The following is a 17,115-nucleotide window of genomic DNA, read 5'->3' on the forward strand; positions in this document are numbered from 1 at the left end:
CGTTGGTACACAGACCCCCCCCATTTCCAAATATGTGTTTAAAAAGTGTCTCTATGTTGGAGACCAGGGAAGCTGCCAGTGTCAGGGGACTGAGAGCGCACTTGAGGCAAAGCCAAACAAAATGCTTCTTTTTTCAGGTTTTCTGTAATCTGAGCATGGAGAAATGACCTGGACTAAAACATACAGCGATGTAAAGCAAGAAGGAAAGAGTAGCGGAGCCCAAAAAACACCATGAAAGCAGAAGTTATGACTTTCTATGTCAGCCTACATGTTTCATTTACATGGAAACAAAGCACAGAGAAACATTTTGAGAATGAAAGAAAGAAAGAACCGACTCTTGCCCTGGGGTGGCACCAGGGGCACACAAGCATGTGTACATGAGTACAAGGTCATTAGCGGCGCATTCCCAGCCCCACTATCCCAGCAGCAGCCCCGAGCAGCTTAAAATCCCCTCCAGCTCAGTTTCGTAACATTCCACAGATTTAGACACTGCTTTCTGTTTTTGTAATTGCTCTCTTCCAGGCTTTTCTGATTAACTATTGGCTTTACCTCCCATTACTGCCAGCCCTGCACATCCTCCTTTGCTCAGGTTTACCCAAGCCCGAATGGCAGATGCCCAGCCATGCACTGTGCTGCTTGCAGCTATAGGGCCCGACCTCCTGACAGCAGTGGACAGGTCACAAAAGGAGCTGCCGGTGGTGTGACACAATGGCAGTCAAATGGCACCGAGCTGAAAGGAAGAAAGGATCTATTTTTCTCCTCTGCATGACATGATGGGTGCAGCAGTAGCTGGCAACGCTGTTCTGTAGACGTTTCTCTCTCCTTGCTTTCTCAAACTAGCAATTATTCCAACAATTATCGTTGTTAGGATTTATTATAAAGGCATCACTGCCATTTCAGATGCTTGCAGCTCCCCGGCTCTCACGGACAGGCACAATCTCACTCAGTTCTCCCTAGTCCCTCTGTCATTTCAGTTCTGCCATTGCCTGAACCGTCACCATCTTCAGCCCTGTGAAAAAGAGGGGGCTCTGCCTTGTCCCCTATTCCTTGGGCACTTCCAGCTTCTGCCTACTACCACACAGGGGTAAGCCTCAGCCCTCCTGTCGTTTGCTCACCAAGGCCCATTCTCCATAGGAGCACATAGGTCAGTAGCACAGAGCACAGCTCCTGGCAGGATACATCCCAGCTCTTCTGCACAGGGCTGGCCTCAGCTGGTCATGTTTATGGGTCTTCCCTGTCTTTGCAATGAATATAAAGCCATTATTTCTGGGCAAGCGCTATCTCACTGAAATTTAAGCAATTCTGTTAATTAACGGGGTCTGAAGCATTTTATAATGAAAATGATTCATGTCAGCACAAAGGTGATAAATTGGGATGAGAGAGAAAAAGCTCATGTATTCACCAAGGCGGTAATGACTTAACCGAGCCGCTTGTAATGACACAGCCCAGAGTACCCCGTGTAAGATGGGAGGAAAGTGCTCAGGCTTCCCAGAACACCGCCAAGGTCGCTCGTTCCAGTGGGGAACGAGTCCGGGCTGCCTGCCATGCACACAGTAGCACTAAGAGACAGCAGCACAGCCCTTCTCTGGGTGCACGGACAGCAGAGAAAGGGACCTCTGCTGCTGCAGACAGAACATGGAAAAGCCTCGTCGTCATCTCCTAAGATCCACAAATTCACCTTCTTTCCAGCCAGAGAAACTGCCAAACGTTCTCCTTCCCAAACTCTGCCAACACAGCAAGAACAACCTCCAGCTCGCTTCATCTCCCCAGTTCTTGTCAGCATCTGTTATAGTTGAATAATACAGACACATGGTGGCATACCCTCTGGTACAAGGCACATGTGGCTTTCCAGCATGATCCAGATTAATCAGTGTAATTACAAAGCAAGGGGACACTTGCAGCATCGCATAAATTGCACCAAATCTGCTCAATAGCAGACACTATTTGGGTGATAGAAACAAAGCAGGACAAAGCACTCAGCAGGTGAAGTGTCTTCCAGGAATCCCACCGTTACGGGCTTTTCTCTGCTCCCAAACACTTTTAGCTCAGATGTTCACATTCCCAGACAAGGAGAAAACTTTCAGCTTTATAGAATCATAGAACTGATTGGGTCAGGGGGTATCTGCCAACCTCCCACCATGGGCAGGGACACCTCCCACTAGCTCAGTTTGCTCACATTAGTGAGGCCCTGCAGAGAGCTCTGACAGATGGGCTCAGCGCTCTCATTCTTCCTTTAGCAGCTAAATTCCCCTGGTCATTTAAAATTCATTCCCACTGCACATTAGTGAATACACCCTGGTTTCCCTAAAACCAAACATTTGTCCCAAACCAATGGAAGTTCCTTGAAGCAGGACTGCCAACATTCAGTCTCACTAATGGTAGCAATTGACTTTAACTAAGCCCACAGGTGGCTCTTCTGCAGACCCCACCACCAGAGTTATAGGATGGTTTGAGTTGGAAGGGACCCTTAAAGGCCATCAGGCCCAACCCCCCACAGTGTGCAGGGACACCCACAGCTCCATCAGTGCTCAGACCCCCCCAGCCTGACCCTGAGTGCCTGCAGGGATGGGGCACTGACCTCATCTCTGGGCAGCCTGTGCTACTGCCTCACCACTTCTATCATACAAACCTGTTCCTCTTCCCTGTGCACAGCTGCAGTGTATAATCTTCTGGGATTGAGGCATGAACCTGCTAAAACCCACGAGAGCACAGAGACAGGCGCATCCTGGTATCTGTGTTCCCAGGCACCAAGAAGCATTGTTAACAAACTGGCAAGAGCAGCAGAGAAACACATTCTGCCTCCCACCGCCGCATCACAGTGACAGCTCATCAGAACAGCTCCCCATGCTCCCAGCAGCTCAGCTCCTATCCCACCAGCACTACCCCAGGACCAAGCCTGTGGTCTCCAGAGGTCTCCAAGCAACAGTGCTGGCAGCTAAGGATGAAACAACTCATGACTACATGCAATAAAACAAACTTCCTCCCAGCAGGACAGTATTTCTCTTCCTGTTCTCCCTGGCTCGAGGACCTCTGAGCCCTCCCTGGCTGAGCCTCCAAATCAGGAGACAGGCTCTAACTCAGGAGTTGTTTTAAGTAATAAGAAATGCCAGACTGCATTCCAATTAGCCTTCAGAGTCCTTCTGTTTTTTCTCTGTGTGCAGCAGAACGACAGATTTTAAGAACGGCTTCTTACTTCCAATAAAGAACAAGATGCACATACACTCTCCTAAGCTGAGCTTTTAGGGAAGCAACAAACACCACAAGGCCAGGGATGTCACCCAGAGCATCGTTGTATGACAGCCAATATCCCTGCAAAGTCTGCAGCATGCTGAGAGCCAACGCCCTCAGTGTAACAGCAGAAGTGACCATGTCCCAAGAGCAGCAGCAGAGCACAGAGTGTGCATTGACTGCAGCCTCCTCCAAGAGGAACACCGCCGCCACAAAGCAGTGCAATGCAGCTCGGAGTGATAAAGAGCACGTGAAGATCAGCTGCACCCTACTGGCACACTGAGGGTGAATAGGGAAGGCAGCACAAAGCCTAAATATAACAAACACCTGCAGGCTCCTGCTTGTCTCCCTCCAAAAAGGCTTCCAACACAAGACACAGGATTTCAGGCCTTACTGAGCTGTAGGGCTGAGCATAGCATGCTCTGCTGGCATACTGGCAGGTTAGGTCCTGCCTTTGAAAGCTCTGTCAAGTCCAAAACACCAGCAGAATGCTAATGCTGGTAACACCCAGGAACAGGAGACAAACCGAACAACATACACACAGTTTGCATCCTGTATCCAAGTGAGCAAATCACACCCATACACACGACACCCCCAGTGTGAAGTACAATGCAAAGACAAAGAAGAAAAGCAGAAGTGGAGCTGGAAAGAGTCATAGAATGGCTTAGGTTGGAGGGGACTTTAAAGACTGCCCAGCTCCAAGCCCCTGCTGTGGGCTGGTTGATCCCTGTCCCCTGGATCACCCATAGCTACCCAGGCAGCGGTGCCAGCACCATAGTCTTAAGCAGGGCATGAGGGAGCACAGGTGTGTGTGGAACTGCAAGGAAAGGTGGAGAAGGAGGTCGAAACCAAACAGGGAAAACAAATTGCTCTTCATTATCGTATATTATGAGAAATGTAACATTCCAGGTTTTTATGGTTCTTTTTATGGCCATTAATAACAATGGTGGCTTTGAAGAGTGATGCTTCTGCTACGGATAATTAAATCTTATGCTCAGGGAAGAAGCCTGGCCACCCATAGCGGGCAGGGCAGGACTCCCATTGGAGCAATAAAACCTTTCCAAGTTCAGAGCGGGAGCAGGATGGGGTTCACCAGAAGGATGTTCCAGCTCCTGGCTGGTGCCAAAGGCAGATGCAGAGATCACGCCCTGCTCAGCACGGCCAGCCCTGCCCCTGCCTCCTCCAGCAGCACAGCCACACGTGGCACTGCTGGCAGAGGGACACACGGCTGCACCGCCATAGAGCTGAGGAAGGCTGCTGAAGGCTGTCAGCAGTTTTGCTCTTATGAATCTCAGGCAGAACCGTAAATCAACCCTGCCGGTGTATGAAACAGCCAGTGTATGAACAGCCAGCTTGAGAATTAAGACACGAAAAGTCAAGGAATCCAGAAGCTTGGACTCCTGGAGTGACATTAATTCTCACCACAGTCCCACAGGGCACATTTTACTTTATGCCTTAATACGGCAGCATTAATGTTGTTGCAGGGAGCTGAGCCTCTGCACGTCCTGGCTTGTGTGTTTTGCTCCCAGTGGTCCCTTTCTATTCCAGCAGTCCCATTCTCAGCCTCCACTCACACAAAGCTGTCTCAGACTAGCAGGATCCCACACACACTTGAGTTTTCAGTGTTTAGCTCGTTGTCTCCTCACAAATAAAAGGAAAACCAAGAAAATGTGGGAGAGAAGGCAGCCAGGGTGGGGGCACTTTGCAGCCCAGCTTTCCACCTGGAGCTGCAGCTGCTCAGTGCTCTCATCTTTTGACAATTTTTCATTAAACTGAAGGTTCTTTACTGCATGCTTTGTACCTTAAATATCTCTTATTAGCATTTGAGTGTCTTCCCTCCTTAGAAAGCTTGCAAGGTTCCCATTAAGGGTAATGAGAGTCACACTCCTGGGAGGCAAGGAGAATATATACCCCAACATCTCCTGGTTATGGTCTACTCTAACCAGTATGTCAGAGCATCATCTGCTAGGGATTTATTAGAGATGCATTTTACAACGGGCTCTATTATAAGTTATTAAGGAACGGAGCAGCTTCCACTGTTCTTTCATTAAATATTAATAGAGCATTTATAAACCGCTCCTTAATTTGAAGTGTTACCTTTAATCAAAGCCCCAGCGATAACAACGTGGCCTTTGGGAAGGCCCCTCTGGTAGTACTTAAACCTTTCCCAGCTTTTACGTGCCCACGGGTGCACTCACTCTGCGGTTGGTGCAGGCTGGGGGGGAGGTGTTGCAGTTGCAGTTTCCCCCCAGCACTGCTGCCCATACCAATGCTCAGCCAGCTGCTCACAGTGCAGACACGCATTGAATGTGAGGTTCCCTGCAGCTCCCTGGGTGCTGCTCACCTGTTTTGCTGTCCACGGTGAAGTGCTGCTCGCCCTCCAGCACGCTGTAGACGATGCGGGCACTGCTCCCGTATGTGGGGTCATCAGCATCAGAGGCCATCACCTGCATCACAGAGGTGCCTGCAACAGGGATAAGAACAAGAACTGGAGAGATGTGGATCTCTTAGAGCGTGTCCAGAGGACAGCAGAAATACTGCCCCTCTTGTCCCACAGAGTGAGAGGTGGATGGGACCATGGGCCACCTTAGGGCAGGACATGCTCTCCAGATCAGCAAGCAGCTTTGCTCCCAGCAGTCATCTCACATTGCAGGGGAGGAAGAGCTATTGCCTGCCCAGAGCCAGGCATTGTGCTATGTCGTCATGCTCCACACGTAGCAGGGCAGAAGGACCATAAATTGGATAAAAGTCCATCAAATGTCTGCAATTAAGTTATTGATTTCCAGCACTGTCTCACTAAACTGGGTGCTTCACTCCAGCTGTCCCTGAGATGGCTTTAATTTGACATCATGTTCAATTTGACAGAAGCAGGACCCAGGACATGAGAATGGCCTTGGGAACAAAGAATCTGAGGTCCTCAAAGGTGACAGAAATGAGGAACAAGCTGCTAATCTCACCTACAGACAGCCCTGAGGGAGGAGATCCGTGAAGGTCCACCTCCAGCAGCACCCAACCCTGCCCTCCAGGCACAGCACTGCCCACAGCACTGCTCTGTATATGATACCAGATTTCTGACCCTGTGCTAAGCACCTCATCCTATAGAGCCATGCACCCTGGATGGATGCCAGGGGGCAGCAGTTCCATCTGAGTGACCTGGAGGCTACAGAATGGGAAACCTTGATTCTACCGACAATACTATTCACAGCTTCCAGGGCAGTGCAATCCTCAGCACATGCTCACTTGCTGCCCCAGCCACCGCCAGATGCACAAAAGCGTTTTGAGCATTTTCTATTAAGAAAAACCCATCAGACTGCCTGCAAGTGTTCTGGCTGCACGTTAAACAAAGTCTTTCCCTCTGCCTCTAGTGTGGAGATTAAACAATTTCTCTTCACAGTAATCAGTTTTGCATTCAGCCAGCTTTGCGATGGAGCCAGGGTTTGACCCCGAGTTCCTGTCTGCACAGCCAAATCATCTCTAATCTTGGCGCTACACAGAGAAATGAAAGCAAAATGCATTGACGGAGGAGAGCTGTTCGGATGGAAGCATCCACATTTACCACCATGCCATCTAACCAGCCCAAAAGCCAGCTCTGGGCTACGCCACCCGCTCTGTGCAGCAGAGATGTCTTGCAGGAGGCAGTATGGATTTGGGCTCGTACCTGTGTGCGGCAGACAGCTGTTAAGCAGACCCCAGGGAGCTCAGGGAGAACACAGCTAATTTTAGCATCTCCTGTTACAAGGTGAAACTCCTGCCTCTCCCCAGCAGTCAGTTGGGTCCATCCTACCTCCTCTGCAGCTCCTTCAAGACTGACTCGGCTCAGCTCAGCCCTTTGGGGGGCGATGGGCACTGCGGGGGGTAGGGGGTGCCCAGCAGGGGATGCAGCCTCAGGGCTGAGCTCTGTGCAGGAACAGAGCACGGGGCCAATGTGAGTGCTCCAAGGCACCGCGCGGGAGTTTGTGCAATTCCCCCCTTATTCGTTATTCCCTCTTAGGCACCGGGAAGTCAAATGACTTTCCCTCCCAATTAGTACTCCTTCATTATGCAAATAATGTCCTTTGATCTGTTCCTGCTGTCACAGAGCGGATCTGACCGTATTTGTTTTACTTCTCTTTATGCTTCAGGAAGGGACCCACCTCTGGGAGCTGGGACTGTGCTTCTGGCAGGGAGCTGCAGCTGATTGCTGCCGCTGGTAAGAGCAAAGCCACCCACGTGGCCAGCTGAAGCATGAGCCCCAGGGAGGTCCAGGAGAGCAAGAAGGGGACGCCCTTCAGTTCTCAGGTTGGGCTGCAGAGTGGCAGAGATGGGGAATGAAAAGCAGCTCCCTGCAAACCACACCTGAGATGAAGAGCAGCCCTGCTCCCTGGGGCTGACTCATCTTAGCAGAGTGCAGCTGAATTAGGGACACAGGTCATCCAGGAAAACAGAACAATGGACAAGCACTGCCAGCAGGTCTCCAGCCTTTGACCTTGATGTCACAGCCAGTTCCAGCCACCCAGCCTTCCTGACCCTGCTTTGCCACTACAGGGGGTTGCCTTCATCCACACACAGAACAGCAGCAAAGCTCCATGCCCAGTGGAGGAACTTGCAGCAGCACCACAAGAAGATGCTGCGTGAAGCACCCCCTGCTTGTTCACTGGGCTGCTGCAAAGGAGCCCTTCCACCTCCTGGGCTGGCAGGCTGCAGAGGGCTCAGAGGCTACCACAGGCAGACAGACTTCAGCCCAATAAGCTCTCCGTCTCCAGCTCCCCCTGCTCTGAGCATGCAGCTTGGAAGCACATCCCACGCCGTTCACAGCACTTCTCTTTACTTTTAACTTCTGAGTATTTTAATTTGCAGGAATCGCCTCCTTTCATGTTGTGAAACCGTGATTCTTTCTTGCTCTGATCTCCAATTTCGCATAGAAACTGTCTCCTTTGATATGTCTTGTTCACATCAGTCTGTGATCAGGCAGCTCCGTAATTGTTAGCGTTTTTTTTACAGAATTGGGATCCTTGTCTAATACTCAGAGTTGAGGATTCTTTGCTTTTTAAAAGTAGTTCAAGCAAAATAGATTAATTTATTTCTTCCCCTTGGGAATGGGATGCCTCCTGCTCTCATGCTGCCTTTCATTGCTCCAGGAGCACATGGCTGCGGTTCAAGGGGTCACCATCTGACTCAGAAGAGGATTAGTGCAGGTAAATGGAAGAGGATGGAGAGCCCAGGGTGCTTCAGGAGTGTCTGTTCCCCATTCACCAACAGTAAACCAGGCAGCAGCTCCTACACATCTACAGCCACCCCCAGCTCAAACAGTGCTGCATCCTCTCCCCATATCCCTCCCAGCACTCAGGAGAGCGCAGCTCACTGCCCTGCTGCCATCTCTGATGATGGATGCTCATGGCACACATCCCACCTGCAGCTGAGCACAGCACCAAGCTGACAGGCAGTGGGGAACTGGGGGAGCAGGCCAGTGGTAGTGTGGAGAAAACCACCTCTATTACATTGGGCATGAATTCCCTGACTTCAGCAATGCTGGGCCTCTTGGAGAGAAACCAGAAAGTGGGCGAGAGGGTGCAGCAGCAATGCCCAGGGATGCTGAAGGGGATGGAGAGGCAGTCACAGGGCAGTGAGGGCAGCAGGAGACAGCAAGAGCAGCTGCTGAGGCACAGCAGGATAAGATGGCACTTGGGCTAATCCAGAGCACAGGTAGCCATGGGTTCCTTGGCTCCTAAGGGCTCATTCCTACCCCTGCCCACAGCACCCAGGATCTGAGGGCTGAACAAAACCAGGGCATCTGGCATCTCCCTGGCCCATCCCCAGGGCACAGCTTAGGGCTGGGGCTGAGCGCCCAGCCACAGGCTGGCAATCAGCTCAGAGGATTTATTCACTTGTTTTTCCTTAAGCTACCTTATTTATTTGTCCCTCTCGGCTTCTCAGCTCTGCTCTCAGTGGGAATCCTTGTGATTTGCAGCCTGGTTTGTGGGGTACGGCAGGCTCAAGGTTCAGTGGCAGAGATGGAGGATTCTCACCCATCAGGACACTTACCAATGGGGGACAGCTCAGCCACGCTGCCGATGTAGGGCCCCTCCAGGAAGCGTGGCTCGCTGTCGTTGATGTCCTGCACCTTGATGATGAACTCAGACTCGGGTTCCAGCAGCTGGTCAGTCTGCCTGTCACGGGCCTGAGCCCGCAGTGTGTAGAAGGTTTTCTGCTCCCGGTCCAGGCGTTCGGTGGCGTGGATGTCACCTGTGATCTCATCGATGAGGAAGATGGTCCCCGCGCCCTCCCCAGAGATGGTGTACTTGATGGAGCCGTCCCCCTCATCCGAGTCCGAATGGATCTGCCAGGGAAAGAGCAGAGGGTAGAAGCAGGCTGGGATGAGGAGCCCTGTGTCTGCTCCCCTCTGCCACCACCAGAATGCAGAGCACGGGGGATGCTGCACATGGGAGGGCACAACACACAGCACCATCAGTTCCACCTCACAGCCACTGTGAGCTCAGCAGGACCCAAACACTGCCGGTACCCATCCACACCACAGACCAAGTGGCAGACCTTGCCACGGCGAGGCCAGGAGATGTATGGGAAGGAGAACTCACCAGCAGCCCCCTAAAAAGAGGTTACCCCATGGCAAGGACTCAGGATCCAACACGGGGCCATTTCAACCAGGCTGTGCAGCAAACGGGGTAGGAATGCAGCTCAGGTTGGAGTTAGGGAGCCCCATGGCAGAGCTGACGCTGCCAGACATTCAAAGCCTGCAGTGAAATGAGGCGAGACGGGCTGTGCTGAATGAAAAACAGACCCTGGGGAAGGTGCTTTTTGTAGCCAGTCTCCGTTTCATTTTCTAATTAAGACAACGTTTGAAATTAGGTAAAGAAAGGGTAAACAGAAGCTCCTCCTGGACCGGGAGCTGACTGGAATCCAGGCCAGACGTCCAGAGATAATTTTATTGGTGGCATTAAGCTGAGTTATGAGGTTTTTACAATCCAGCCACTTATGAGAAATCTATTAACAGTAACTGGACAGGCAGAATGCATCTTGACAGAGAGCAGCACGGGCGTTAATTGGGACAATCCATAACAGGACAGGGACCCGCAAGGTTTCATCAGCCGTCTTCATTTGCTCCCTGCAATTTCTGCTTAGAATCAGCAAAGTTCTCCCACCAACTCAAAAAAGGAAGAAAAAAAAAGAAAAAGAAAAAAAAAAAAGAAGAAAAAAAGCTGTCCATTAATCGGCTAATGAAATATGAAAATGTTTATGGGCCATTCAATCTTCCAAACTGCAGTTCTATAATCCACCTTTCAGACACACAGCTCTACCAGCAAGAATTTATACCGGAGCTGCCTCTTTTTTCTTTTCGTTTTTTTTTATGATGCCTTCATTATATTTGTCTTGTTAGATACAGTTTCTATATTTATTTCATGAGTGAGATGCCTGCGCATTGGACAACTCAATGCATTTCATACATTACTGTATTGCTTCTTATCTGAAGGAGCTCCCCAGGCACCCCCAGCACTCAGACCTTTGCTTAAAGCATGGCTCTGAGCCCTGTAGTGTCAATGGGAGTCCCACAGTACCATTGGGGGTCTTCCAGTGCCAATAGGGGTCTTCCAGCACCAATGGAAATCCCATAGTACCAACAGAGGTTTCCAATGCCACTGGGGGTCCCACATTGCCAATAGGGGTCTTCCAATGCCAAAGGGGATCCCACAGTACCAACAGAGGTCTTCCAATGCCAGTGCGGATCCCAGAGTACCAATAGGGAACTTCCACTGCCAATGGGGATCCCACAGCACCAAAAAATATCTTCCATTGCCAGTGGGGGTCCTACAGCACCAATGGGAACCCCACAACTTCCAATCACAGCTCCATGGCACCCTTAGGGTTGGTGTGCAGAGCATCCTTTCCTAGAAACCCACACACCCCTCTGGCTGTGGGGCATTCATTAACCCCTCCATGTTATTCATATCCTTGAAGTTCATTATTACCCCGTTAGCAATTGAGCCTTTCTGACAAAGTTGCACCTGTTCTGCTCAGTGCAGGTAGCAGAAAGCTGCTCTTTCCTGCTGAACACCAGGCTGGTGATTAATAATTAGGGCAGAGATCAACCACCCAGCACCATGCTGAGCTCCCAGCACATCCTCTTTACATATTTGCTCACCGCTGAGTGCTTGGAGCAGACACCAGCATCCCCGCAAACAGGAGAGCAAGGAAGAAAAATGGAGCTCGGGCTCAAGGGGCCATACAGATTGATTTACAAGGGAAGATTAAAAGACCTAAATCTGTGCTGCTTGGCTAAACAACAACTAATGGGGGAGGGCTGGAAAACTGACTACAGACATCAGGGGGAATGCAGCAGAGCAGATCCCACAGCAGCACTGCACCTCTCCTGGGAGCTCTGGGCTGCACTGTGTGCCATGGGCACCCTCTTGGGGGTGCCCCCCTGCTCAGTGTAGGGACAGCAGTGCCACAGCCACCGCTGCACCCATGGGCCCCATTGCTCCCGTTTGTTCTATGGGAAAACAGTTCCCTCATCCCAAAGAGCCAAACCCAGGAATTTCACAGAGCCATTAATTACTTGCTAATAATTAAATCGAAATTAAATGTGAACAGAGGTGCACATTCCTTATTAAAAGCGATTAAACAGAAAGCACAGATACACAAATAAAAAATGACTCTGGGGCTGGAAAAGAAAGAAAATCAAATAAAAACTAGCCCGTAATAAAGGCGCACTTTGTTTGCTCCAACTCATAAAGCCCGAGTTCATCAATTTTCTTTAAATATTAGCAACTTAATTAAATCTGCTTTTTTTCCCCCCTTTAATCCTCTCCTCTATCTAAAATAGATCTGTCCACACGCAGAAGTTTGTAACTAGTGCTGACCCCATAATTCTATTTAAAAAAAAAAAAAAATAATAATAATAAAACAAAGAAATCCACATCAAACTGACAGCAGCCTCGGGGGAAATTACAGTTCAGAGGAAGGATTAGCTGGAGAACCCAGATTTCAGGGAAATGGGATCGGCCTTTGGAAGAGCACACGGAGGTGTGCGAGGAGCATCCATGGAGGGTGCATCCCGTGGGCACTGTGAGCCCCCAGCACAGCCTTCTCAGTGGGCATCGGTGTCTCCCATCTGTGGGCTCTGGCTGCTTTCGGCCCCAGGGAGCATCACCAAAAGGGAATTGTTCCCAGCGCAGCCCGGCTGCTCGTTCTAAGCAGGACGGGTGATGCATTGAATGATGTGAAAGGGGCTGTAAAATGGGTTAGTTTTAGGTTCCCGGGTTCATTTTGGAGATGAGGCCGTTGCTAGGCTACCTCTGGAGTTTGACAGGGCCTGATGCTTCGAGTCACCTCCCAGGGGAGCTGTGAATTAACTGTAACCGCATCGAGCGTCGCGGCGGAGGAGTGCGGCTTTCGAGTGTCTGCTGAAATGGACACAAATCATGGCTGAAATTCCACCTGGCCTCCAGCCAAAAAGCCCATTTTCAAGCCTCCTCCAGACTCATAACCTGACAGCCAAAGCCATCAGACAGCCCTGCTGCAGGAGCTCTTGCTTGGGTGTTTTCCTTTGGGGAGATCCCATACCCCCATAGGAGCAGCTCTACCCTGGGCTGAGCCCAGCAGCCAGTGCTGCTCTTTCATCAAAACACAGATGACATCCTTCCAGCTCCTGGGAACCACAAGGCATCCTCTGCACAGCTCTGAGAAGGACAAGGCACAGCAATCCCAAGGCAGATGACCTCAGGGCCACTGCATGCACCCATCCCAGCAGGAATGGCACTGGGGTCAGTGGGGTGGCACAGTGCAGATCCCAGACTGCCCCACAGCACCAGCACTCTGCACACCTCTGGCAAGCTCTGTCCCCGCTGCACTGAGCACCTTCTGGACCACACTATGCAGATCAGCTTGAGATGCCTCAGCCACCAACCTCATCCTGGCCCCAGGATTTCCATGCCATGACCACAGCAGGGCACCCACTCTGCCAGCCTCAGTCTGCTCAGATGATTAGCATGGAAACAGCTGCAGCTCACAGATCCAACAGCACAGTCCTTCCAGGACCAGAAGGGAGCCCCAGGGAGGGGTGAGGAAACACACCCAGCAAACCATCCCCATGCTGAAAGGGCTACAGGACAAGGAACTGACCACCCTGAGCTGTGCTGTTTGCAGCAGCCTCTGGGGCAGGAAGACCCTGGTGCTCCATCAGTGCTGCAGCATGCAGACAAAGCAGAGCAGAGTAAGCAGGTGCTTACCCCACTGGCCTGACTTCCCAGAGATAGGGCTGAGCTTTCTCAGCTGCCTTTGTGATGCCCAGCACTTCATCCCTCCTCACACACATGGGAACTTTGTGTACAAGTGAGAGATGACAGATGTGGATTTGGGTGTGCTCCTGCCCTAGATCCATGGGAGAACATTAAAACCATCCAGGAAAGAGCCAGGCTCCTGCCATCCTAGTCCATGCCCCGGCTACTGCTCTAACAGTGCCCGTTCATCTCACCAGGCTCAGCCATGCTATAGCACACCCTGCTCTGCACAGTCTCGGCCAGCCCCAGGGAGATGCAGGGTTGCCTTACCTTCCCCACATAGAGTGGCTCCGTGCCTGTGTACTCCTCCACCACAAAGAACTGGTTCCAGACCCAGCCGCGCTTCACTCGCCCGCTGGCCAGCAGTGTGGGATCCCCCGGCTGCCCCAGGCCAGGACCCTCCGCCGTGGTGTGCATGGCCCAGGTCCCCAGCTCCTGGATGGCACAAAGCAGCAACAGCATGGTCCAGCAGCAGCCCTGCAGACCCTTTGCCATCGCACTCTAGGAGGCTGCATGAGCTGCAGATTTCGGACAGGCAACTGGCATCTTTATGGGAAGAGGAGGAGTAAAGTCAACATTAGCAGTGTGGGACTCACTGGTCACTGCAGTGTGCCCATCCCTGCAGCATGCCACATCCTGCAGCTGGACACCTCCTGTTCCAGCTGGCTGCGATCTTGTCTGCAACTACAGGTGTCCTGGGCCGCCTGCTGCTAGCTCAAGAGCAGTCAGCACTGGTGCCTTGCAGACTGCTCCTGCGTCTCCAGAGAAGAGTCTGGCAGCTTGCATTTGTTCCCAGGGACAGAGTTGCACGGCTCTGGGATCAGCTGCAACAGCCGTGCCCAAGAGTGGGGTCACAAATAGCTTGGTGCCCTCCCTGCAGGCAGGCAGCTCCACGGCCACGCACAACACACTGCTGCTCTGGACCAGCATCCGCAGGGAGCACAGCACAGCTTCTCCATGGAAAGGTTCACAGAGGATTTAAGTGGACGAGGTGCTGCAGGCAGCCTCTGTTTGTCCCACGGCAGTCCCGCAGCACTGCATGAAGGGTCCAGCAGCACAGGGGCCTGTGTTGCACACGCTGCTCACGAGCCCATTTGTAAATCCCGTCTTCAGGGAGGTGATATCCCAGCACCTGGCGAAGGATCCTTGGCCCAGCTGATGTCAGTCGCTTCCATCCTCTGCTGTCTCATGCAGAGCGGTGTAGGGCAGCCAGCAGCATCCCTGGGAGCCTGGAAAAGGCCAAGTGTCAGTGCTTGTGCAAGAGTGGGGCTCTGTGCCTCCCGCTGCCCCATGCCCTCAGTTGGTACCTCCCCCACCCTGCCTTGGGTGTCCCATTGCAGTGCCCGACCCCACTGGTCCTGCTGGAGGGAAGCTGGCAGAGCTCTGCCAGTGTGAGCTGCTGGTTCTCCAGCCCCTGCCACCAGTCCTGTGTTCCTGGCACCTCACTTCTCTGCCAGTGGGTTTGGAGAAAGGCAGCTGTTCAAGGGTTCATCAGCTGGATGATGTTAAAGCAAATTAAAAAAGAAAAGAAAAAAGAAAAAAAAGAAAAAGGAAAAGGAAAAATCTCTGGAGTAAGATTCAAGCCACAAATGAGGTGGTAAGGATAAAAACAGAAGAGCACTCAGTGAGAGGGTGAGCCTGATAAGGGTCAGGGATAGGCATGCTGCACCCGTCCCTCCCTCCACCAACACCCTGAGCTTCCACCAGAGCTCCTCAACACCCGCCATGCACAAATCATGCTCATCTTCACTGGTTGGAGGAGTTAATCTCTTGCCATCTGTTACTCTAAATAGCAGAGGGAAAGTAGATGGACAGAAAGGGGGGTCCATTCTGGACCACATGCGAGGCACCAGGTGTAGCTATCTGCTCCCCAGGGAAGGGCATTGAGCAGCTGCCTGGACCCATGCCCTGCACATCCCCCTGCAGGACACCAAACAGCCCGAGCAGCTCAGAGAAGGGGCAGCCAGCAAATATCACCATAGCCGTTCCTTACCCTTGCCATTTCCCTACTGTGACTGCACCTACAGAGCAGGTTCCCTACAGCATCCAAGGAGGCACACTGTCAGTTCTGCAGTTCCCTGTCCAGACAAGCACTGAGAAGCACAGGGCTGCTGACCCAAGGAAGTGCCAGGCATCATTCAACGCTGCCTACTCCTGGTTCGTGCACAGCACATCAGGCAATGCACATCAGGCAATGCATACGAACACATTTGCACACAAGGGCTCACTCATATTTCACACACACAGCTAAGAGTCCTCAAGCCATCACTCTTCTCTATCCACATTTGTGCCTCATTTGGGTCTACACGTGCCAGGTTTCCCTCAATGTACACATGCCATATTCCGTGCACACATGCACATAGCAGCTCTCCCACGTGCAAGCCCTGTGCACTTCATGCTCCAAGAAGCACAGAGTCCCCAGTGTATTTTTTTGTTAGGAGCCACGGTGCAGAAACACTAACATTCCTCCCTGCCGCTCTGCCCTGCCAGCCTGTTTGTTATTCAGACATATTCACAGTGGCCACATAAGGTTGTCAGAGATGGCAAAGCTCCCTCTCGCAGCCGTTGCCCCACGAGGTCAGGTTATTCCTGCCAATGTAAAGGGCAGGAATCCCTATAAACAAACACCACGAAGCATTGTACAAGGCAGGCTACATCCAGGGGAGTAGGATGATCTGTGGATGGGTGATGGGCTGACTTGTTCCCTCCCACTGGTAGGAGTCTGACAGCATAAAGCGACTGCTCCCTTCCTGGGCCAAACACAGATGTGAAGGAGCTGGCCCACCTGCAGCAGGCTTCAAGAACAGAGATTCACAAAGTAACAGGCTGCGTACAAATCTGTTTTTATCATTCCTGCGTGGATACAGAGGAGATACAAATAACAAGATACAGAGTGTCGCTGCCACAAACAGCGTCTCTCCAATTCCTTGTACCTGGGAAATCCGCAGCTATTTTTGAGTGAGTTCCCCCGACAGTGAGAGATGTCAGCAGACTGAAGTTGTGCCAGAGCAACAGCTTCAGGTCAGCACCCGGTACATGCAATATGCATGGGAAGAACACCCTATCCAGCATCTCTCCTCTTGCTACTCTGCAGGCAATGCCTCCAGATGTGCCCAGAATCCTCTTACAAACAGACTGTACCTGATCAACAGAGCTGCTTGAAGCAGAACTACAGTATATGTACATGTTCTCAAGGACTGCCACATAAGCAGAGCGTTAGGGAGAGGCCATCACCAGCTGCAGCCATCTCCCCCCATGCCCTGAGGCCATTCAGGCTGCCCCGTGTGATTCATAACGCCCTGCAGAAGCCTTACCAGGCAGCAACAGCACTACAAACATAACAGTTCTGAAGACCTCCTGAGCAACTAAATCAAAATCGGCATCAACAAAGCAGTAAAAGAACAAGCTAAATGCACACACTGAAGCAAGGCAGAGTATGCAAGGGTAAGAGATGCTGCAGTGGGCCAGCATGGCTCCGGCAGAGCTGGCCCACAGTTCCCAAGGCAACTTGCTCAGCCCTGTTGCATCTGAGCACTCCGTAGAGCAGCTCTGGCTCAGCGAAGAGAGTCCCGCTGGGCGCGCATGGGCTGGGCTGCCGTTGCTGTGGGAACCA

At 51.7% G+C, this 17,115-nt stretch overlaps 1 protein-coding gene across 2 annotated transcripts in view; it reads right to left on the reverse strand.

The window, feature by feature from the left end:
* Window positions 1–17,115, reverse strand: part of CDH22 (cadherin 22) — a 56,906-nt gene that overhangs the window by 21,523 nt on the left and 18,268 nt on the right. For both annotated transcript variants that reach the window (XM_072350013.1, XM_072350014.1), the window contains exons 2-4: window positions 13,773–14,731; window positions 9,250–9,544; window positions 5,573–5,692 (exon numbers count right to left, since the gene is read on the reverse strand). In XM_072350013.1, coding sequence (XP_072206114.1) covers window positions 5,573–5,692; window positions 9,250–9,544; window positions 13,773–13,997 — 640 coding nt within the window. In that variant the 5' untranslated portion in view covers window positions 13,998–14,731. The remainder of the gene's footprint in view (window positions 1–5,572; window positions 5,693–9,249; window positions 9,545–13,772; window positions 14,732–17,115) is intronic.

This window comes from Excalfactoria chinensis, chromosome 15 (genome assembly GCF_039878825.1).
Source record: "Excalfactoria chinensis isolate bCotChi1 chromosome 15, bCotChi1.hap2, whole genome shotgun sequence".
Lineage (NCBI taxonomy): Eukaryota > Metazoa > Chordata > Aves > Galliformes > Phasianidae > Excalfactoria > Excalfactoria chinensis.